The sequence below is a fragment of the Labrus bergylta genome, chromosome 19 (assembly GCF_963930695.1).
Source record: "Labrus bergylta chromosome 19, fLabBer1.1, whole genome shotgun sequence".
NCBI lineage: Eukaryota > Metazoa > Chordata > Actinopteri > Labriformes > Labridae > Labrus > Labrus bergylta.
Genome location: NC_089213.1, coordinates 16,589,456 through 16,613,380, shown reverse-complemented (window position 1 = coordinate 16,613,380; position 23,925 = coordinate 16,589,456). Strand labels below are relative to the sequence as shown.

General features: G+C 41.5%; 4 protein-coding genes across 6 annotated transcripts in view; all 4 read right to left on the bottom strand.

Annotated features, from left to right (window-relative positions):
* hoxa3a (homeobox A3a) overlaps window positions 1–12,051 on the bottom strand; it is a 30,404-nt gene extending 18,353 nt beyond the window's left edge. Inside the window, exons 1-3 of one of the 3 annotated variants that reach the window (XM_020641821.3) lie at window positions 11,602–12,051; window positions 5,496–5,581; window positions 49–170 (exon numbers count right to left, since the gene is read on the bottom strand). The gene's annotated coding sequence lies outside the window, so the exon portion shown is untranslated. The remainder of the gene's footprint in view (window positions 1–48; window positions 171–5,495; window positions 5,582–11,601) is intronic. The other 2 variants (XM_020641820.3, XM_020641823.3) reach the window with 2 other exon arrangements.
* hoxa5a (homeobox A5a) lies at window positions 6,152–10,350 on the bottom strand. Its single transcript, XM_020641830.3, has 2 exons — window positions 7,948–10,350; window positions 6,152–7,310 (listed from the first exon to the last, which is right to left on the bottom strand). Exons 1-2 carry the CDS (start codon window positions 8,540–8,542, stop codon window positions 7,060–7,062), a joined length of 846 nt encoding a protein of 281 aa, XP_020497486.2. The 5' UTR covers window positions 8,543–10,350; the 3' UTR covers window positions 6,152–7,059.
* Window positions 12,052–12,448: 397 nt separating the features above from the next.
* Window positions 12,449–18,231, bottom strand: LOC136177070 (homeobox protein Hox-A7-like). The gene is made up of 2 exons (XM_065947958.1): window positions 14,637–18,231; window positions 12,449–13,748 (listed from the first exon to the last, which is right to left on the bottom strand). The coding sequence occupies exons 1-2, from the start codon at window positions 15,007–15,009 to the stop codon at window positions 13,432–13,434; spliced, it is 690 nt and encodes a 229-aa protein (XP_065804030.1). The 5' UTR covers window positions 15,010–18,231; the 3' UTR covers window positions 12,449–13,431.
* A 134-nt stretch (window positions 18,232–18,365) lies between these two features.
* On the bottom strand, window positions 18,366–23,907 carry hoxa9a (homeobox A9a). The gene is made up of 2 exons (XM_020641812.3): window positions 19,827–23,907; window positions 18,366–19,454 (listed from the first exon to the last, which is right to left on the bottom strand). The coding sequence occupies exons 1-2, from the start codon at window positions 20,380–20,382 to the stop codon at window positions 19,213–19,215; spliced, it is 798 nt and encodes a 265-aa protein (XP_020497468.2). The 5' UTR covers window positions 20,383–23,907; the 3' UTR covers window positions 18,366–19,212.
* Between the last annotated feature and the right edge of the window lie 18 nt (window positions 23,908–23,925).

Below are 23,925 nucleotides of genomic sequence, written 5' to 3'. Positions count from 1 at the left end.
CTACATTTGAATTTTTATATCTATGAGGAAATTGTAAAAGTGTCTGACCGTGCTCCTCGCCGTCAGCCATCACGTCCAGCTCGTGTTTTCTCTCCATGTCCGAGGCGGCTCACTGTATATGCAGCTTCTCTTCACAAAGCCCGTCCACACTGTCCACGTCAACGAGGCCCCTGCATGGTGAAACAAGAGGCCAAACTTCGGAAATATTGAAAGCTTTCTTTTTCACTCCTCTTCTGTCCTTTTCCCCCTCTCGGCACCCCCTCCCCTCTATCCTATTCTCTGGCTCCTCTAAACAGAGATAACTTCTGCCTGACCCCAAAGTGACACCGTTTCCATTTTGTTTCTGATTAATCTTGCCCATTGACAGTCTTTGTTAAACAACAAGGCGTGCCCCCTTTTTCCAAAGAGGCGACATTTTCATATCTGTTAGACGCAGTGACCTGGGGTTCACCCCGGACTTGGACTTCGGTTGTCCAGGAGCTGTTCAACTCCGAGGGAGCTGATGAAGTGCGTTGGGGGGGTTGGGGGTTGTGCAAAAGAGGACCAACTTTCTCAAAAATCACACGTGGAACTCTTGGCTAGTATAGAGCAGGGAATCTATGCAACTATACAAATCTGCTGCAAATAAGATTTCAATTATTTCATTTTTTTCGTTAGAGTTTGAATTTCCATCCATGAAACTCTGGATTATGGATTATGTTGATTCAGACAATTTAAACAGGTGATTCCTTCTTTTCCTCTAGCAGGCCTCACTTTTGGCTCCTCCATCTTTTTTTCTTATGTCCTCACACTGTTGCTGTAAGGCAGAACTGATGCTATCTTGTGTATCTTACAGCCTTCTTCTCACCTAACTCATTGTAAATGGCAGCTGGTGCTTCTTTCCGCCATATATCCACCGTTCATCCACATGGCCCAGAGACCACCTGAGAGGCAATATGTCAACATAATGTCAGCGGTAAGACGACTTCACATGATATCTAAATTTACAGTCTGCTGCCATTCTATTATATATGTCCAGTGTAAATATGGGCAACACCAGCTCGGCTATTATCCACTTACACTCTGACTTATCCTCGCGTGAATATGGCCTCTCTGTTTTATAGGTACCTGTTGCAATCGACTACTTTTTCTTTTTTATTTCCCAACTGTGAACACTTTTACTAGAATTATCATCAAGTAACCGATCTAGTGCTGCAAGAGCATGTAAGATAACAGTCCTGGTAATGCTTCTGCTATTTCCTACAGGCCTGCAAGGTGCGTTTAAATGCAGTGAAGCCTCATGAGATCTCTTCACGCACTAAATATAACAGGATAAGGATCAGCTATTTGACTATTCGACTAAAATGACGCACGTGGAAGCTATTTTTAAATTACCTTTCACAAACTTGGAGAATTTTCCACAAAATATAGAGACATTCTTTGCACTTAATGTGAATAACAAACAGTCACTGCCTTGTAATGTTAACCTTGGACTGAAAAATCCAAAACGCCATATACTCGATGCTCCCTTTCAGAGTGTATACTGTGAAGTGAAAGCCTATTTCAGTTTATACATCACGCTGACAGTTTACTGTACATTTAGATTATCAGAGAAGTGATGTGACGCTGGTGACAGATTGCAGATGCTTCTCACAAGGTCTCCTGTCTATCCGGAGTCATGACAGCCGGATAAAAATCCTCTCTGCATTCAAGATGTGACAGAGATTCAGGCTAAGAAACATTTTTCACATAGCTTTATGGAAATATTTTGATTAGGGGGGAATCCAAAATAAAATGTTTTTCCTTTTCTCATAGTTTCATGTGTGAATCATCATTTTAAAATATCACGAAATAGAATAGGTTTCCCAATAATGGTCAATATTTAAAATATACAGCAGCAATCTCTGATTAGGCAAAAAGCTGACCTTCAAGCATTCAATAGAGTTTTAAGAAGCGAACAAAAGCAGCTACATAAGAATAGACAACCGCCTTATTTCTCTGAATTGTTCAATCCAACGAGCTCAACCATTCAGTCTAAAAGAAAACCAAACTATTGTTTCCAAATGGCTGCAGGCTAAAATATATTTATTTGGAAAATTATAGTTTGAAGGGATATTTGAAGGTTTTAAGGGTTAATTGACAAGATTTAAAAACACATAAAATAATGCGTTCTGCATAAAAATAGTAGCCTATCAATAACTGACCCCGTAGGTTGTGATATCATAACAACGCTGGTGTCTTTGGATGAACGAGGTGGCTCTAACTTTTAAATCCAGTATTCTAAAAAGATTGTGAATATCAAACATCGGGCGTGGATTCTCTGAATTTCTCTAAATATTGTTTGGATATTTGAACACTTACAAGGTTTACGAAACACAGAAAAATGTATGGTGTTGGGCATTGTGTTTTTAACAATTTCATTTATAAATACAAGTATTGATATAATCTGTTCAAACACTAAAGTGTTTTCTGTTTGTTTCTCTTATATGACAATAAAAAGTTGCTGAAAGTGGAAGTTCTACTATTTTCTTTTTTGTTTGGCGTTTTTCACGAAGTGTAAAGTTTTATTTACTGTTATTAAAAATGTTTTGTTTTTGTCCTGAGAAGTAGCCTTTACATTCGTGTCTGTAGAGATGCCGATGAAAGAGAAGTCACGCGTTACTGGCGAGAAAACAGTTTCTACGTTTTAGCATTACATAAAACATAGTTTGCTTTAAGTGTCTTTCTTGAATAATTATCAGCTATTTTTTTTTTTTATTAAATTGAGATTTTTCATATTTTTCCTTTACATTTTGCACAAAATGTTTGATATTTCAGTCAGATTAAAGAAAAAGGCACAGTATTCATTTCACAAAGCCACTGAAAAGTAATAACACAAATATATATAGGCTTATATTAGCACATAATAACGTTTTTCTTAAAACTTTCTCTTTATGAGTCACAAAAACATCTGTGTCATTTCTGCTTTCTTGAAAAGCTTCTATTCAACAGAGCAGGAAGAGAGGGGCTAAATGTTTTTTAAGGGATCCGGGGGCTCGATTTGGGGGGCTGTGGGCCTTCCCATTACCCTGTGACCGGGTCGAAAGTATCAATCCTCAAAATGCAAATTTTGCCCTCGTCCCTAAACATATCAAATGCAATTTATTCAAAGGAAATTCACCAATCAACCGCCCTAATAAAACGCCAGCCACTCAATCTTGTTGCCGGGGACGGGCGGGGGTCCCCTCCCCCGATCCCAAACGCGAGGTCACCGCGCTTCCAGGGTTCACCTGGAGTGCACCGTGCAACATATGTAATTCAAAGCTATTCTGTCTTTTGTGTGGAGAGTCAAGATCGCTATTATAAGGCTGGCATCAAGCTCTGGGAGAACAGATGACGGAGACTTGTTCAGTGCATAAACTTTTGACCCCAATTTTTCCTCCTCTTCTGCAGCTATCTCCCCCTCATCTGTCCCAGCCCGGCGAGGCATCAAGCCCTCTTGAAACGAAAAATTGATTTGAACAATGTGTTTCTCTCTTGCTATCAGTATGATAATTTCCCCAAATTTCATAATTAGAGAAGATGCCAGGATAAGACCTGAATGCGAGTGTAGCTTTATGATGCTTCCAACAAGGGAGTGAAAAGATAAATCCAATCGGCTCCTTCTCAAGACTAATAGAGCTGTAAAATATGCAAATCATTCATTAGCGTTATAGGGACACCAAAGCAGCCAAAAGTCTTTGTTGGAGGCAATAGTTTAAAGTTAGTCTCCCCCTCTCTCCTCACATAGTTTCTCCTCCGGTACACGATGCAGCCAAAGGCTTTTTGTGTCCCATCGCTAAATTCATTTTTACGCATTGTGCTTATAGGCAACGCATAGTAAACGTGTCATTAACGTGAAAACGCATGTGTGCGCGCGTGTATGTGCACAGTGCAAGGAGTGTGTGAATGGTTCCCCCTCTCTCTCCATACAAGAGGCTGACAGTGAACTTGGCCTAAAGCGAGCTCTGCTGGTGGCTCAGAGAGGATGCAGATTTATCTTGGTGCTGTGGCTGACCTCCAGATGAACCTACAGCTCCTCTCTCCCTCTGCCTGGCAGTCTGCCGCACATGGGGCCCTGTCGAAATATCTTACCTTGAAATATTGGATAGGCTTTTAATTTCCAAATTGCTGAAATCCCATTTGTCCTTTTTTTATTTTCAGTGCACCTGAAATCAAACTACAGAGTCTGTGCCTATATTCCGTATTTTGGTTAACTCGTAACTTCTTTACCAATGAACTACTTGTGTTAAACTATGAAACCTTAGGTAAAGGCAACATGGTATTTATAGAATTTTGTTTATGTCTGATTTCTGTTTGATCAAATAAGAAATAAAGATTAATTGGTTTAAAAAATCCGCTTTATCTGTCCAGATTTTTGATTCAAGCGGACAGAATTAAACACGTTCTTTTTAAATGTGTCTTTTCAAAGCTTCTGAAATACTCCACAAAGGCTCAAGATGCTGAGGTGTAGGCCTGTGCGTTAAAAAAAACCTCGGAAATTCAAAAATAAAGAACACCTGCCAAATTTAAACTACGATGCGAAATGACTCATTAGACTCAAATGTCCTCTACATTTTTCAGATGTTTTCATGTTTTGACTGGAAATGTCAAATTAGAAACGAGCGCATCAAGAAACAGACTGGGATAAATTGAAAAACTAATCCCAAAGCGATGAAAAGAAAAAGGCCAACTCGTCCAAAAAAAGGTGAGAAGTTATATATTTTTTTTCCAGATTACAGTCCATGTTTTGTTGGGGGGGGGGGGATCCACCAGCCGGTCACAGAACGGACAAGAGGTCAGCTCAAAGCGAGAGTGACTTTTAAAGAGGTCATCTGAACTTTTCAACCCCAAACACAAAACGACGTGGCAGACACAAAACGGAATTCCTTTTCAAACGTCTCCCTGCTGCTGTTTGTTTCCATGTTGTGTTTACTTGACACTGTTTACAGCCTGGAGCCAAACACGGTGCCAACGTGTGCAACGCGCAGCCAAACGACAACTGCAACTTTTTCCAATGATGGAGCAACAACTTCCAGAAGTCATGAACACACACACACACACACACACACCGAATCCAATCGCTGCAAATGTATAGGACTGCATTAGCGCGTAACTTCATCAGGGGAAGCTCCACACTCCACACACCCCGTGGAAACTTTCTGGCTCTGTGAATCCTCCAATGCAATAAACGACAACAACTAGAAGTTTGAGGGGGTGGAAATGGACACAGAGATAATTATCCAACATGTAAAAATGGATTATGAGTTACACCACAGATGGAGGGAAACAAGTTACACGGGGAAGGAAGCAATTAAATAGCCATGAGCCGGACCCAACCCTGCGCAACATCTGCCGAGACCAGCATTCAGCACTGCACAACTGACAAATTAGTGTAATGGTCTAATAGGGACGGATAGAGGGAGCGAATACAATAATACGGCTGTTTGACACAAGCTGGCTGTTCTCGCGCTACCGGATAGTCTGCAGAAACTTACCCAGAGAGGCGCTCCTCGTCCTGTAGAGCGTCCGGTCCATACTGAGTCAAATAGACGCTCTGTACCGGTCAAGTAACACTAACAGCCTGCAAAGAGAGAGTCAGACGAAGCCTCGCCGTCAGTACGATTATATGTTATGTGCAATATACTGTCAACTCCCCAAAACCATAAAACTTACTTTAATGGCCACCACGTGACCGTTTATGGCCAGTGAGCCTATCTGGCCGCGCTCCGGATGATTTTTACGATCTAATTCATAGACAAAAACCCCCATTCATTTAGCACCCAAATGTCAGAGAGTCAGAGTCAAGCCTAATAAAGTTTACAGCTCGAAAAGTAGTGCTGATTCTCCGGGAAAAGCCCAGGAGTCTGTGCGCAACAGGGGGACGCGTGGCCCCTGAAGCCGGTTAGTGACCAAGGACCCCCAAATAAAGCCCCCCAAGCTCCACAGCAAGGTGAGTAAGAGATGAAGCTTTCATTCAAGGGGACCTGTTGATTTCAGGATTGAACTCGGTAAAACTACGGCAATTTCTTACATCTCATACGTTAAAATGATACTTAGAAAAAACTGCAATCTGACTTCCTTTCCACATGGAAGCGCTTCAAACACGTTAATGACATGCAAATTATTTTAGGGGAAAAAACTCACTGAAAAGTTTGATTTCCAATAGAAAGTTTATTATATTGGCAATAATCATCGTTTGTATTGTTATAGTATATTCTTGACTTCCAGTCTTTGAAAAACATTTACAAAAAGCTAAACACGATGGAGCTATACACATATAGGCGACAACGTTTACTGTGGAGCCCTCCACGATCAAACAAAGACAAAACACATTTTTACGCAAATGTTGCGTTCAGGTGGATAACACAAACAGCAGCTCCTGCAGAAAAAAAAAGAGCTAAAAGAAGACACAAGGCAACAGCTACTGTACATACAAGACAGATTCGGAACCTCTGTCCATACAATTGTCCACGACGTACACAATAACCACACACGGCTGACCGCTGGCTCTACTTTTTTGGAAGCAAGTTTTCTGACAAGCTGGTACAATACATCAAACAAATAAATACATACATATACAGTACATTCAGAGAAAACGAAGGCTAAAAACAAAGGAAGCCCAACCTTAACCCTCATTTTATTAGGGTATTTTCCCTTCTGAGTGCATCATACAACTTTTACTGGATTTATTTGCTGTTAGTTTGTAGCATTTCAAGCTTTATTTTTATGTTTTTTTTTGTCCGTCAGAACAACAAATAATTTAAACAAACACTTATGTGTCTTTTTCCTCTAAATCTAGACAGAACTGTACAGAATGCATCTTTTTGTAATCACATACGCATAACCACGGAGGGGGTAAAAAGGAAATAATATCAAGGAATATATAATGGGACAGTTGTTGGACACACAGCGGGGTGTGAGTGAGGATGTCCCCTGTCCAGCACACGTCCCCGTTTATAAGTCTCTGCGCCTTTTCAAGGGGAAGGAAAAGGAGAAGTTCATAAGACAATCTTTGTTTTATTTTCATAGTGCTGGTTATCAGGTGTAAAGGGGGGGATATCAGGGCCTGTAGACTCCCCCGCCTGCAGCCGCCATGTTCATGCTCTTCAGCTTGTTGTCTTTCTTCCACTTCATCCTGCGGTTCTGAAACCAGATTTTGATCTGTCTCTCTGAGAGGCAGAGGGCGTGAGCGATCTCGATCCTCCGCCTGCGGGTCAGGTACCGGTTGAAGTGGAACTCCTTCTCCAGCTCCAGGGTCTGGTACCGGGTGTATGCAGTCCTGGCTCTTTTGCCCTCTGGTCCAGCTAAATCTTCGACGGGAAAAAAAAAAAAAAGAAACATCAGTAGATGCAAAAACATTTTTTATACTAGTTAGCTCTAACAAATACTTTTGAGCCAAATCCCTCGCGTTCTGAATGTAATGTTATTGGTTTTTAGTTAGGACTAGCTGAAAGTTAACACAAGCTCAGATTTGTAAGTCGCCTTAGAGGCTCACAAAACATTATTAACATCAGTTATTAAAGTGAGACACACCTTAGCAGTTAGACTTTGCGTAAAAATATTCATTAAGAATCGGACATGTTTTACCAGAAGCAGTACATTAAAATAAGACAATAAAAAATAATGTAGGCTATCTAATTTAACATTAATTCATTTTCCCACTTAATTTATACTTGTATGTTGTATTATTATATTATTATATTAAAGCGTACCTGCTCTATGTTGACAGTGCAAAAAAGCTATAACACACCAAACAGGTGAGAGGCACATCATGGAACGTTTACCCACTTTCTATTTTTATTATGTATAGCAAATAATGATCCCTTAATTACAAAGTTTATAAACTACTCTAGTAAAATAAAAAGCATGTTCACCATAACCTTACAAGGAACATATAGAGCGCCACGTCCCTAAAATCATTCAAGTCAATTCAAAAGAGAAGTTTACCGTGATTTATGTGCAGTTTTCTCATCCACGGATAGATCTGAGGCTGTGTTGAGTCGGTGGTATTTTGAGGAGTTGTCTGTGCGCTCCCCGCAGGCTTCTCCTCCTCGAGGGGCGAAGCTTTGGACAAACAGTCCCGGTTGAGCAGCAGCGTGCCTCCGTTGGAGCTCGAGCACGGGGTTGAGCACGAGGTCGGGATAGAGTTTTTCACGGCTCGGTGTTGAGGTTGAGTCTCGGTGGCCGGGGACGAGCTGGCGACCGATGAGCATGGCAGCGGGTCAGGTGGAGGCGATAGAGACGCGGTCCCGGTGCTGTTTGCGGACTGGCTGTACCTGACCTGCTCCACTGAGGGTGTCGCCGCCGCTGAGTGACTCGGGGAGTAGCCCTGCGTCCGCTCGTTGCCCACAAAGTGTCCTGTACCGGCCCGGTCGACTGTCAGGTCCATCCCGTTGTAGCCATAGCCGTACCTGCTGGAATGCATGGCTGTTGAGTCTCTGTATTGCTCGTTTGCCGAACTATGGTCTCCATAATTATGTAACTGGAAGTCCGCGCCATTGGGATAGCGTCCGCAGAATGAGTTCACAAAATAGGAGCTCATTTGTTGACAATTCCGCAGTTTGCTCGTTGCAGGTTTTGTTGTTGTTTTGTTGTTTTTGTAGGTTAAAACAGCATAAACCTGTGTGCTTGATTTGTGGCTCTTATGCTTTAGCGCGTCCTATAGCACCCTTGCACAATTTATGATGAATTATGGAAATGAGTGGGACATGGACTTGATTCTCTCTTACGTAGGCACCCAAATATGGGGTACGGCGAGGTATCACGTGCTTTTGTTGACCAGTCGTAAATCCTCCTTGGTGACCTCGAGAGGTAAACTCGTGCACACAGGAAATACTGGGTGGGATGTGAAGGGCGCGCGCCTCCGAGCGCTCGTGGCTAGGGCAAACTCAGAGGCAGGGCTCCTGTGTTTTGGATTGTCGTGGTGCGCCATCCTCTGGCGTAATAGTTGCACTGCGTGTCTGCGGAGGTTTGTCAGGCGTGGGCTCCGCGCGGGGTCATTCAGAGGTTAACGACTATTGCGGCAAAAAGCAACGAGCTCCTAAACAATACAACAAGTGACACGCTGAGAGCGCAATCTTTGCGAGGAGAGTGTACAGAAATAATTCCATTAGGATCTTTATATGTTATGATAGGCGAGTGGGTGCAAATAGTCTGTGCAGTTAATAGAATAAAGGCCCATCCAGAGCAGAGCTGCGTGTTTTTCTTTCTTTCCTTATTTTTTTAGATGTTTTTCTTATAATCTTAAAAAAAAGTTTGAAAAAAAACACTCATTTCATGCAAAACTAATTTATAAAAGTTTGAACAAAGATAACAGCATAACACCACATTCTCGAAAAATATTGCAGAGACTGCAACCCAGGCCTTTATTTTATGGAACTTTGAAAAACGAAAGTCTAAGAATATAAGCTCGAAATGAACTCATGTGATTCCACGTAACACATTTTGGGGGCTTTTTTTTTACAATTACCTCTGTTGATTTAAGAAGATTTAAACCAGGCGCATTTGTATGGTGGCAAATTGTCGTTCATTGTTAAGTCCAAAACGTAGATTTTTTTTTTCGCGTGTTTTCTTGTGTATTTTGAGTTTTTGTTTGATATCAAGAGCATAATGTCCTTATCTATCAACAGGAAACAAAGACTGAAAATTAATAATAGAATCAAATTAAGCCTCGGCCTATTTATGAAAAGACAATTTTGAGAAACTCTAAATTGTTGGCAATATATTTGCAACATTTGATAAAAATAAAGATCAGATAAAAATTCATATTCTGCACCGTGCTGTAGGCTGTTTGTATTTAACACTAGGCTCTCTTCCACTGAATAAAATGAGTCTCTTCTGTACGAAAGTTAACAGTTTCAAACATTTCTGTAATTGATCAATTACAATTTGATAATTCGTATTTTGACTTAAATTGTTTAGTCTTAGTTATTAACTAATTTTAGAGAAGTGACACTTTTTGTAACCTGACCTGACCGTTAATGGAAACGTGCAAATGCACTTTTGTCCTGTTAATTCAAAGCATGCATACACAACAGGAAACTCCGCTGATTCTGACACTGACACGACGCCTAAATTGAGCCTCGCACTCTCCGTTTGCTTTTCTCCTTCTGGAATTTTTATGGCACCTTCGTCTCTGCGACTTGTCTCCAAAAGCAGCCCCTGCAACGAGTACAAGCATAATCACGTGCTTCCGGACAAAACACTGCGATATTGTTTATTCTGATCCACGTATATGCGCTTGTATCGGTAAAAACACACGCAAAACGCGCGGTAGCCGAAGCACCGGGATCCCACATCCAGTAGGCCCATAATGAGAGAACTACTCAGTGTGTGCTGTTTAAACAGTCATGCCCCAACAGCTGATTTATGGCTGACCAATGGCAACAAAGTTCCCACGAAAAGTATTTCCCGGAATCGAGCCAGGGACACACCCAGGAACCAAATGAGCACCAAAAGAAAGAGGAAGAGTTAGTGTCAAACATATGGGACTGGGAGCGAGGGGTCCACTGCTGCTGAAAAACAAGAGGGCACTGCTCTCTGCAGGCACTAACACACACCAGCACTCGCGAGTAAAATATTGTGCGTAATGATGTTTAAGTATCATTACGCACGACCGCAGTTCGACTTAATCGCACAGTAGTCACAACAAATTATCATGACACACTTTTCAACCCTACGTCAATGAAACACTAATTTGAATCAGACAAAGTGCACAACAGCCAAATCCCTAGCACACAGGAATGGTTGTTACCACGGCCCATTCAAGTTAAAACAGCATAAATGTGTTTTAATGGTAATCATAGAAAAGGGCACATCATCGCATATACACATGCATGGACTATGCATTTATTTCTCTCACATTTTTGATGGTCAAACAGTAGTTGATTGCCCGACTCAATTTTCTGCATGAAAAATAAAATCAGTAGGAAGATAGTATTTGGAACACCATATAGCAGCACTGAATTTAGTAAATGTTTTCAAACAAATACATACTAACATTTAAATATTTCGCTCAGAGAATTCAATGTGCATACAATTAAGGTCGTCCAAACTTCGAAACAATCATGTTTTGTACAATTTGACCATTATACCACCTATCAATATTTGAATATGGGCTTGTACGCGCACGTAATATGAAGCACACCATTTTACAGCATCGAAGAGGACACACAGGCAAAAAATAGAGGTCGACATGTTCCTTTTGCAGCATAACAAGCAGAGCTGCAACCACCACAAACCCTGAGCCTCCACAGGAGGGCGTCAAAGAGCACGTCTCATGAGCACAATCCACCCAAATGCACTATGGATGAAAGCCCGTCCACATTTAAATGCCACAACAAACATACTCTTGACAGAATGCAGAAGCCAGCAGGAAGTTCAAGGAAGTTCAAGGCAAAGGCACTAGTTTCTTTGTTATCTGATTTACACTGAATAAATCACGCAGCATCTGACATTCAAATCCTAATCAAATAAACTAACCTGAAACCATGTAAATCAAACTAAGGAAAGCAAATGAGGCGTCATATTTAAATTAGAGAACTGCTATTATTCGGTTATGTCTTTACAAATTGACAAACAAAAAACACACATTTGACTTACTTTTTGAGGTGTCATGGAGCTGAGAGGAGGGAGTTGGCAGGTGTAAACGACCAGTGACGGTGGGAAGTATCCAGCTGCGTCCCCGGACGGAAGCTGAGGCTCCCGAGGGGGTCAGTGACGTACCGGGGCTCCATCCACTCATCCTGCCAAAACGTGTCAGGCGAGCGACAGTAGGACACCCAAAGGATCCAGACATGTCCAAAGGCAAGCTCCTGCGCCTAGAAACCTCTGCCTCGACGAGAGAAAACTCCGCAAAAGAGGACAGGATGTTTAAAAATGCAGAGAGTCGCTGGTGAAAACAGCCGTGCGGACGCTGGAGACCGTTAAATGAAAGGCTGCTCTATTCCGCTATTGGAAATTATATATATAAAAAAAAAAGTTCATGTTCACGGCTCCCTACCACGTGACAAACTGCAGCCAATAGGAAGACGAGTAGGGTCGTAAAGTTGCATTGCTATGTTGTAAATTTTCATAAACAACAACGGATTTATGACCCAGCGCTGGAGGGAGAGATGGGGAGAAAGGGGTGGGGGGGAGGAAAGGGGGCAGGTCACCGTCAGGCGCCATCTTACACAGGGAAGAGGCAACGCAGAGTTCAACAGTAATTTCCCTTCATCTGCAGCCTGCCCCATCTCGCATCCTCATAGTTCACATTCCCCAGCTGCAGTGTTTACCCAACCCGCAGAATGGACTAAAACGTTTCATGTCATGCAACCTAATATTGACCGCAGTGAACCGCGACTTATTGTCACTAAACCGGTGGGTAATTGTTGAGGTTAATGAATGAATGTTTTGGCCACCCAATGTTAAGTTGGCAAATATCGAGCAGACAAAAAAGACAGATCAGAGCTATTAAATCAAAGTTTATATTTTCATTCACAGATTGAAGACATGAGAATTGTTTATTTCATTGACTTGTTTACATAATTCACATTGAAGCGTGGGCACTGAACCTAAATATATCACAGTGTTTGCACATGTTGGATTGCAACCTACTCATTTATAATAATAATAATGATAATAGCAATGATCAAGGGGGGAAAAAAGCGTTTTGCAATTATGTATTTATAAGGGCTAAAGGGTAATAAAGGGTGCTTGCTTGTTGGTATCGACAATCCGCTGTAATATGTAAAGCCTTAAATAAAATAGGCAAGAACATCTTTACGCTGCAAGGCGAAGACTTCAAAATATTTACGTTAGGATATTCCTGTTTACAGTGTAATAAGCAATGAGAATCTGAGGTAGGTTACAAGAGTTCATCCAGAACTCAACAAATAGTTTAGTCAATCCTGGATGAAGAGTAAATAAGTAAAAACAGTTGCGTCTGAGCGATTAGAAGTGATATAAAAACAGCTGGATGCACTTTATAGACGAATGATGCATTTATATTAAGCCTTGATTCACAGTAAGGCACCTTTGCGCAGAATGTGTATTTGTTCAATTTAGAAAATAATCACCTTGAGAGAGATATTCGAATAGGTAGCATAGTTATTTACAATCATGTTCAGCTTGTGTCTTTGCTTGTATGTTAGCAGGTCAATAGTAGGTAGTTTTTCGTTAAGGAATGTTGCTTCAGTGATACAATGACGTAAGATAATATGTCCTATTGCTTATAAAAAAATAATGTTTAAATAACATGGCTCTATCGCAGGGATCATTGAACTGAATGTATGTTAAAATATGAAACATTAGATATGTTGTGTTGTTAAATGCTTATTTCATGAGCATACAAAGCTCGTAGTGCATGTATGTTATGTGAGAAATATCTCTAAGCATTTAACTGCCGTGTTTTTATATGATGTTTTTTTAATACCCCTTCTGTCTCTTTTGTCACTTTGCAGCCGTTTCTGGCTCCGAGCCGGCGCTCCGGGTGTCTCCTGCTCCGGGCTGAGTGGACTCTGACGCAGCCCGGGTTTCACCCTCCTTTTCGCCGTCAGCAGTCGACACCGGATCCTCCTTGTGGTCTTTCTTCCACTTCATCCTGCGGTTCTGAAACCAGATTTTGACCTGTCTCTCAGAGAGGCAGAGGGCGTGGGCGATCTCGATCCTCCTCCTGCGGGCCAGGTACCGGCTGAAGTGAAACTCCTTCTCCAGCTCCAGGGTCTGGTACCGGGAGTAGGTCTGCCGGCCCCGCTTTTTGTTTGGATCTGTGGTGCAGAAGATGAGCTATTATTTTCTAACAATCTATGAAATATAATTCTGCAGAAAATAAAATGTTCCTAACACTATCGCTTCAATAAAATTCTGTATGTGGAATCATCTTGGGCATTCTTTTTTTTATTTTTGCGCAATTAATTGGGACTCAATTGTTTTTTACATTTTCTCTAAAAACACCCTCACTGAGCATACTACTAATACTCAAAGACAGCCTTTTTTTAGGGTCGGTCCCTACATCTATTTAAAGTGTTCTTGCTGTGATGTTTGGCCTTTGCCTCCTTTGATACTCTGCATGCCTTCCCAATTAAAAGCCAACAATCCTCTGCATACTAAAAGGGCCACATAAGTAATTAGATTATAACTCCCAACACCCTTCTCCTTCACAAGCATAACAAAACCTAATGTTTCAAATTACTTGCATTCTAAATCCACTTGACTTCTTTATGCAATCGACAATACTGGGCCATATTGATCAAGTAATGTCTGTACGAACCAGGTTAAGAAAATAGCAGAGCCTCTGCAGTGCAGACCCAATTAGAAAGGAGCTGCAGAGTGCGAGAGAGCTGATTTACACAACAGGCTGCTCTTTTTTACAACCACAAAGGGGAGAAGAGGCTATAAGAGTAATAGGAGTGCAGCGAAACCCCCCAGCGGCAAGGTCTCTGCACACTCAACACACAGGAGCGCTGGCCAAATGAATTTATGGCTGCAGAACTCATTAGTTGCGCAATAAAACTTTTACGATTCTTTCCATGCAACACCAATGGCTTCACGAAATTAATTGAACCAGTAACGGCCAATGTAAGTATCCCAATGTTTTCTGGAAGCATTGACCTGAGGGCTTTGAAACAGCTATAAGAGACAGAATCAGAACATACCTGATGCTGTCATCCAGGGGTACATCCGGTATTGTTTGTCCGGCGGCACAGCGAGGTGTCCAGGCTCCGGATGGCAGCAGCTGTCGGTGAACAGGCTTCGGTTCTGGTCAAACAAGCTGTAGTGCAGACTATGTGGTATGTGTGGGTCCTGCCCCTGGACATAGTCCGAGGTAAAAGCAGGCCGGGTCTGGTACACCGCATTGCTGACGCTGTAAACTCCAGACAGAGATGGAGCGAACGCGATGGCGGCAGCACTCCGAGCCGAGTCCTCTCCAGCGGGTCCAATGCTGCAGGACGCCCGCTCCACGTTTGGGAAGAAAGAACCAGCAGCCGTATATTTGCTAAGAAGACCGTCCACATAATAAGAACTCATATTTTTTTCTCTCTGATTTGTTGGCCCAGAATCCTCAGTGTCGTTTTTACGAGGTAGTGTGATATATGACAGCAATACACCCTAGATTTACACCAAAGCCCATTTTTACTCTGGACCAAAGAACTCACCCACGTGACTCCGGCCTGGACGCTCCCGTCCAATCAGCGGGCAGATAAGGGTTTCATTATGGCGCAGGACTGCAGAGTGGGATTAACACTTCACTCACAAACACGTACACACACACATAAACACACACGAGAGAAATTCACACAATCTCTGTGTTCCAAACGTAATTTAAGCCATTGAATGTACTTGTTTTACATGATTTATTTGACTTCTTATTTACAAATAATCATCTGTTTACCTTTATTTAATTTCATGTGACTCCATAGAATGCTTTGAAAATACTCGATACGGATTCTCTCTCAGTACTCAAAAAAATATACAAAGAACATAACGGGTTTGATGGCTATTATCAGATCTTGTAAGTAATCTCTTTTTCCAAATAATAGTTTTTTCTTAACTCCATAGTTCATTAATTTGTATCTTAAAAACAGTTTGATTATACGTTATGTGTAGTCTTAAATAACCCCACCGATGATTAATACAAGGAACTATTTCTGAGCTTTGAACGTCATTGATTTGAATAATATCTTCCCCACATAGATGGTTTAAGAGTGTATGTGTATAGAGTGTGTTTTTTGGCATTAATATAGAATATTGATATATATTTTTTAATAGTGATATAGTACAACAATACATGTTATAAGCCTTTCCATAATTATAGTAATTTAAATCAATTGTTTTCATTGTTAGCATTTGTTGTAGACGTATAGGCCGTTCATGATGTTAAATATGTATTATATCATTAGCCTACGTAACATAATAAACAGTGTTTGTATTCTAGAACATTTAAAATTATTAATATTTGTTATTGCTGTAATTATTATGACTATTATTATCATTATTATTATTATTATTATTATTATTATTACTACTACTATTAAGTCTTTGTGTCCTCCTGAAAAGTGTGTTTATGGCATAACAATGTTATCTTCTATAAATTAAATTCTAATAAAAAAAATATTTTTTAATTATGCTAAGGGAAACTGGAATTCAAAGAGCAGGAAATAGAAGTATTCTACGATTTAAAAATAATAATATTACGATGAACAGACTAAATAAACTTATAATAGGCCTTCTCATAATTCCTATTTGAACTTCTACTACCAACAGACAAAAACAAGTCAAAATAATAGCAATAATTAAAATTAAATAAAAACAACAACTATTTTAAACTCTGTTTGAATTAGAAAAAGGGTTTTTTCATGACCCGTTTTAATGCGCATAAGAAACGAATGTGTTTTATGTGTTGTTGTGTTTAACTTGTTTAAAACCGTTCAATGCAAACAGAAATCTGGGTGAAGATATCTTAATCTACATACAGGTTATTTGTAAAGTCAATGTAGAAAAGTACGCTTAGTTTTAAAGGTTAGTTGTAATCCAAACACTGCTCTTGGCTCAAAATGCACAGCGTCTGTGAAGCCATACTGACACATCCGAGCATCCAGCAGGCACCGCGTGCTGCCTGTTTCATTATTTCCGCAGGTTGCAGAAACAGCTTCTGCTCTGAGACTGTAAAAAGGTGTGAAATTATTTAGCTGGACTCTTAAAAATGTTACTACAGTTTGTTTCCAGAGCAGGTTCATTAGGGAGAAGTGTTCAAAGCGTTAAGGGGATGCTGTGGAACAGTGTCGCCACCCTCTGGTGACATGAAGGGATTGCAGGCCAGGGAACAACACTGCGCACGCGCATAGGGTCTCCGCTGCAATACCGGTTAAAAATGCAAGATACGAAAAGGAAAAATGACTCTCAAACGGGGCCTTTATCTTGATAAGGTTATGATTTTCAGGAAAGCGCCAATGTCTTTAAGCAGATTTCTCCGGATGTATTCAATAAGCATCAGTACTCAGGCAATCCCATTGGTTTGAAACCCGCCGCTGGCTTTATTGCTCCTTCTCCTTTAGGTCGGGTCTAACAGAGGAGCAGAGGGCGGAAGGTTCCCAGGTAGAGACAAAGGATCGCTCCAAATGACCGTGAGTCCTGCGCGTCCCCGTCGGGTAGAATCCAATAAAGCTGATCATTTCCGCTCGGCCTTTTGTCCAGGGCGCAGTGTCTCAGAAAAGGAAGAAAAAACAAATGGGTGCCATTCTGGAAACAGCCTAATTGTGTCTGGACGGCCATAAAGCCATTAAAACTGGAATGCCAGACAGTATAGCAGACCAGGCGTTTTATTGCACTGTCTCTGGTCGAGTCTTTGAAGTTTGGGTCCATCTGCGGCTCCTTACGCGTCAAAACAGCACTCCAGCTGGACCAAAGTTACCTTCTAACTACAATTATCAACTAGTTTCAGTGCAGCCTTTTAATGACAAGTAAATGAGCTGGTGTATGTGACAGAGTCGTGCATGACCACGCTCGACTCTCACACTTTGGCTTTGCAGTTAAGAAAGTTCAAATTGGGTTTGCTGATTATCTCATTTTCTATGTGCCAAATATTTCCTCCAACATGCAAAGACTCGAAGACATAGTTTCAAACTAGGCCTCTTGACTTAAAAATTCTTTGATACATCATGTCAGTCAAGCTGCGTTTAAAAACCAACATATGTCGAGCTTCCCTATCTTAAGATATTCATTCACAGAATCTCACTTTCTGTAAATGATGAACAGATCTCTCGTGCTGGAGCTTTCGGCATATCGGCCTTGTCATATCTGAGCTGAGTACAAACACATCGGCTGCATTATTTTGGGCTTCAGCCGTCGAAGCCGTCGATGTCTTTTTTTGCTTTGTGTCCTATCACCTCGCAGCGCTTTGCACCCCATAAAAGGTTATTGCGGTAATTGTCTTTTATGGCTGTATACAGCTAACAACATCCTCTGCCAAGACACAGCTCTGTCCCCTACCCAGAAACACATAGCCTACATATTCACCTATAGGTGTTTCTTTTAAATAGTGTGTGTGTGTGAGTGTGTGTGTGTGTGTGTGTGTGTGTGTGTGTGTTGTGTGTGCTCTTTGCAACTTTTCATTTTTTGTATTTGCTTAAAGAGCACGTAGTCCTATCAAGATGTCTTTTTAGAGAAAAGGGTGTATGTGTGTGTGTGTGAGTGAGTGTGTGCCTGTGTGTGTGTGTGTGTGTGCGTGTGTGTGTGGTTGACAGCAGTAACCTTCAGATTTTTCCTGCCGCAATAAAAAGGATCTTGCACCAGTAAAAATGTGTTTACAGCAACAAATCGTGAATTAATTAATTATATAATTCATTTAGATGCGAGTCCAAAATGAAATGAGAATGCAACTTGCATGCATTCGCAGATATAATTCGTTTTATTTAATAAATAAAGTACAAATTACATTTGTGAACCAAAAGTCAGACGGTCAGCAGACCGTGAGGTATCAATAAGTAGCCTACAGTGTTTAGAGTTAATTTTCTCTCACTAGCAAACATTATGTACTTTTAACATGTTAGCTACTCCCTGAAAGTCATAGTTCAGCATCTAATGCAAGCAAGTCTACAAGGATCCGTCATCAAAAAAAAAAAAAAGGTTATTGTAGGTAGTTGAAAGACATAGGTAGTCATGTAATATAGCTTCTATTACACATTTTAATTTGGAACATTTTAAAGAGGTTTCTGAGGTTTTAGCACCTTCTTCAATATGCGCTCAGTCGGGGTTTTCCATGTTTCCAATGTTAGGTTAAAACTCATGGTCATCAGTCATAGTTCTACCAGTGAGGGAAGACAACATTCAAATTAATACATTACAAACTATACGCTCAGATAACTCTGAGACAGACAACAAATAGAGCTACCAACCAGAACGAACACAGAATGTAACATTCATACACAAACAAGCACAGGGACCAGGCCAACTAAGTCACTTTAACGAGGTATTATTTAAAAAAAAAAAAAAAAAAAAAAAAAACAGCTTAAGAAAAATTAAAAACGAGTGGGCACTGTTAAAATTGTGCAATATAAAGGTAGTCGCATCAAATTGAAGCCCAACATGCTTTTTTACAAGACAAATAAGCCCAATAGCTTCTGTAATATAGAACAATAAGACAATGAAGTTTAAAAACAAGGTCCAGCAGGGTTAAGAGCTTCCACACACAAAGCTCGCTAACAGCCTAAATACTGATTCACTACGGCTCAGTTATTCGTCTTTCGGTGCGCCGTCTTTATTAAACTTCTTCATCTTCATCCTGCGGTTCTGGAACCAGATTTTAACCTGTCTCTCGGTGAGGTTTAGCTGCCTCGCCACCTCGTACCTACGATCCCTGGTCAGGTAGGTGTTAAAGAGGAACTCTTTCTCCAGCTCCAGGATCTGGTGCTTGGTGTACGGACAGCGCTTTTTTCTCGTGGCACTCGCGTGGAGCCAGTTGGACACTGGGTTATCTGGAAAGAGTGGAGGGGGGGCGACACTGGTGTGAGCTGTCCGGTACCGAGTGACCAAATGCAAACAACAAATATTACTTCAATGGAAAAATAAATCCATTAATAGAAAAAAAAAAAATGAAAGGACGTGCGTAAAAGCAGCTCCATCCAAGTAACACGTTCCCCCCATTTCTCTGTTTCACTTTGAAAGCTGTAAAGGGTTATTTAATATTGCTATGGGAGCCGGGCCATTAAAAGTCCCCATAAGGAAATGGCACGTTCAGAATGGCATCTGTTGTGCAGACGCGCACCCCCATCACGCACCCAAATCCTCACAGCTTTATGCGGTATAAATAGTCAGCTATAAACATAAAGGGCTGTGCAGTGACTTACTTGGATCGAGGCCCGGTTTCTCCTCAGTCTCCCCGCTTGTGTCCCCAGCCTGGCTGGACAGTGCGTCCCTTTCCCCCGGTGATGCCGTGGCCACCGTGCCGTTTGCGTAATCAGAGAGCAGCAGTGCCGTGTGGGAGCTGGGCAGCGCACCGTCAGCTCTCGCTCCAATACCCTCCGGTTTGATCCCGTAGTGATGAGTTGTGGGTAATCCGGCCATGGGAAGAGAACCGGACATTGGTTCCAGTAGCCATGACTGATAGCGACCGTCTGTGTCTGCACCAACCGGGCCCTGTGGATGCCCATAGTGGTGGTGATACACAGAAGAGACGGTGCCGGGGAACTGAGCAGGAACGTGGCTCCACGACGGCCCGAATACCGGGGGCTTGGACGGGAAGGTGCAGGTCCCGAGCTCGTTGTGATCGCCAATAGAGGAGGCGGACTGTCTGGCGTGCTGGAGCCCAGGACCGGAGGGGTATCTCGGCACAGAGAGCTCCTCGCTCTCGGGCAGAATGAGGGAATCGACGTAGTAACTAGTCAGTGTTCCGGATGTCGACATGGCAGAAAAATGATACGTTCACATGTACGCAGTCATACAGCAAGATACATGCAAAAGTAAAACGCGCACACACACACACCACACACACATACACACGCAGTAAACCCAGCCTCACAAAATAACAATGTGGAGAAATCAAGTAGCAACTTGGCCCCACAGAGAACTACAGTGGGCTAGTAATGGGGAGCTAGGCTGCCGCGCCATTGGGTAGAAGACGCACGTGATCATAAAGGCTGAACAATAAAGGATAAATCAATCCCGCTGGTCATTAAATACTCACCCGCTCTCCAGTAACAACCTCTAGTTTTAAAGCTAAGAATGATCAAGTTATGGGTTAGATCTGTTATCTGTGAGACTGAATATGAATTAATGAATATTAAAAAAAAAAAATACTTTACAGGATCTTATAGCTCTTCTTCTGCTGCAGATAAAACCCATTCTGGTTCTCCCAAACGATGCTGCATGTTTTTGGAAAGCTTATTTTACGAGGTATTTTATAGGACACGTAAGCACCCTACGACTACTGCTCACCAAAACACATTTTAAACACCAAAGTAATAAAGAAACTTAGCGGCTCAGAGCTGAATGAAATCATGGATTACAAATTGCATCCAACCAAATTACACTATTTTCAGTTCCTTCTCTGCGGCAGACATTTTCTATCGTCCGTGTGTGATTCTTTAAATATATTTTAAAAGCAAAAGTTACAAAGTGAGAGTAACTACTTCAGCCTCATAGGGAATATGTTGCACGATCTTAGTGTGTTCAACCTGTGTGCTTCACAGGGTGTCTATCGGTGCACTTTTGTCAATTTAAACAATTTTAAAAGTACAAGAATTTAAAAATGATCCTGCTATTTTTTTAATCCACATTTCGTGATTGTGACTAAGTCCATGGTCTATCTGAATATATTGCAACTAATACGCTACATAATAGAAAATAAATAACGGTGATCACAGCATGACGTAGGCTACATTTATTTAAGTTAAAAAGAAAACAGTAAATACATGTTGTTACTTTGTGGATAATTCAAAACTTTATTCATCCGTTTTTCGAATTTTCAATCAGGTTCACAAAAAAGGACAACATTAAATCTTAAACTTTAGTGGTAGTAACAGTCTACTAAAGTGTCGCTACAAATACGGTGCAAAATATTGACCTATACGATGAACAAAAATAAAAGTTACTTGCTGATAAAATCCCGACTACAGGGTATAAAGGGTTGAACTGTGTATGTTAAATCGTGTAGGAAATTGTCGATATTTAAAATAAATTAAAATATATAGTAAAATGAATTAAATCATGAATATAATGCGGATTAGGCCACGTGTGTTGTTTTTGTGTTAAACAGATACTGAATGGAAGCACGGTGATTTTAAATTGTTTTTATATTTTACAGACAGCATACTGATGGCAGATGCTCGTTGCTCCATGCACAACCTGCCGTTTAACCCGTATATTATTTACACCGCCGTTATCACTTGTATGGGCCTATATGTTGCCATCATCACCACCATCAGCGTACTAACTGTAATGCCAGAGAGAGGCCAGAGCGTCAGTGTAACGTTACACTCAAATAGAGCTACAAATGTGCGTAATGTGGTGTTTGTGGTTTCCTCCTTTTAAAATTAAATGGTGCGAGGATTGGCGAGAAACGACGCGTTCAAAATACATGTGTTTAGTGGAGACTTAGATTGTAATGTGCTGCAAATAAAATAATAAAATAAATTGTTAAACATCAGAAATTAGCGGTTCGAAATATTGACATAAGAACATATTTGTAGATTTGAAAATTACTATTGTTACATTGATTCTGCACAACAGCGCGTAAAAGCAACTTAAAGAAACTACAGTGATATAACCATGGTTCACACATTTTACACAGAAATGCTGATTTTTTTATATTAAACAGAAATAAAGCCACAGCTGAAACTCAACATGAACTACACACACACACACGCTGTTTGTTTTTCCTGCGTACCATCCTAAACCTATAACCTTACACTGCAGCTCACGTCTCCAAAGCAGCAACCTTGAGTTCTCGCACATTACTCTGCGTGTTTTATTTATTACCATCAAATAAACGCAGAGCTTGGCCAACACCCCACAAGGCCACAGGCGATCCAACACAGGGATTCTCTCTATTTTTCTGTTACTGCCTTTAAAAAAGAATCTGGGGGGGGGGGGGGGGGAGACACAAGCTGTCGATAATGTGCACTGCAATTGCGAGCTATCACCTCCTTGGTACTTGCACATTATTTGGCCAACAGACTTCAAACACGCCGACGGGGGAAAGGAGCGGCTCAGCGCCTATTTGTGCACTAAAAGTTCGAATAGACAAACACCTTCAGAGCAGGAAAAGACGCCGCTCTTCCAATGGCTCTCAGGCTGTAAACCTAAATCAGGGTGTGTTTTTCACCCAGTTTACCGCAGGGGCTATTCACTTCTTTTGCTTCTGCAGATAACAGCCTGTCTGGCGGATCTAAATATCGCCATAAAGCCCTTCCCCTCCTTTTGTCTGAGCCACTATTGCGCACAGGAAGCATCCGGTCTCATTGCCCACGGAGGTCGCTGTTGCCCCATTCACCTTCCCCTTCCCCTCCACTGCAGTGGTCGTAACCGAGGCCTTGTCTGGCGTGTCTGTGTCACTACTACTCACGGAAAACTCTCGCGGCTTTACTCTTAATCTCCCAAGTCCACGATGCATACTGTAGCTCAGCTTTGATCACGTTTAAATTGAGCACACAAGCGCGCGCGGCTCACAGTAACGTCGAAAACAAGCGCGTTACTCTAAAGAAAACATTGCAGGAGATAGGTTAAGAATATACACAGCAGCCACCCAACCCTCTCCGGATGGCTAAACCAGGGGGGATTAGAGTATGCTTCCAAAACACGTCTCCACTATTTTCATCAATTCGAGTCATCTTTGTGTCTCTGATTTGTCTCCGTTTACTCTCCGATGTGTGTAACTGGGGCAATTAAGACAGTTTCATGTTGCAGAGTTAGAAATTGACCCCAACAACATGAAACTACCTAAACCACTCGACAGTCGATCAGGGCCTCAAGTGGAACACAACCAGCGACAGACAATGCCCCGTGCTCTCCGGTCCAGTCATCAAGTGTCCAAAAAAATAATCTGTACAGAAAAAGTACATCTCTATCGTACACACACAGAAGTGAAGCTACAGCAACAAGATGCCCAAAAGGCAAAATTCACAATGACACATGGACTCACCCAAATCCCGGTGATGATAATGCCAGTATTCCCAACACCAGCACAGAAGGAAATGTTTAATGAATACACAGTGTCTCTGTACAGTTCAGATTAATAGCACAGAGCCGGGCCTCCTCTCCTCTCCTCTCCGTCTCAAAGGCTCTCCCACGACTGAAGCAGCTCTTAGAGGAGAGGGAGAAACCTCATATACCAGCCAGTCATAAAACTCTACAATAGCCGGCTGGGCTTGCAGCTAGACGGCTTATAGCCTAATATCTTTATTATTTCCGATGACCATTACTTTAGCCTCTAGAAACATTTCTAGGAGC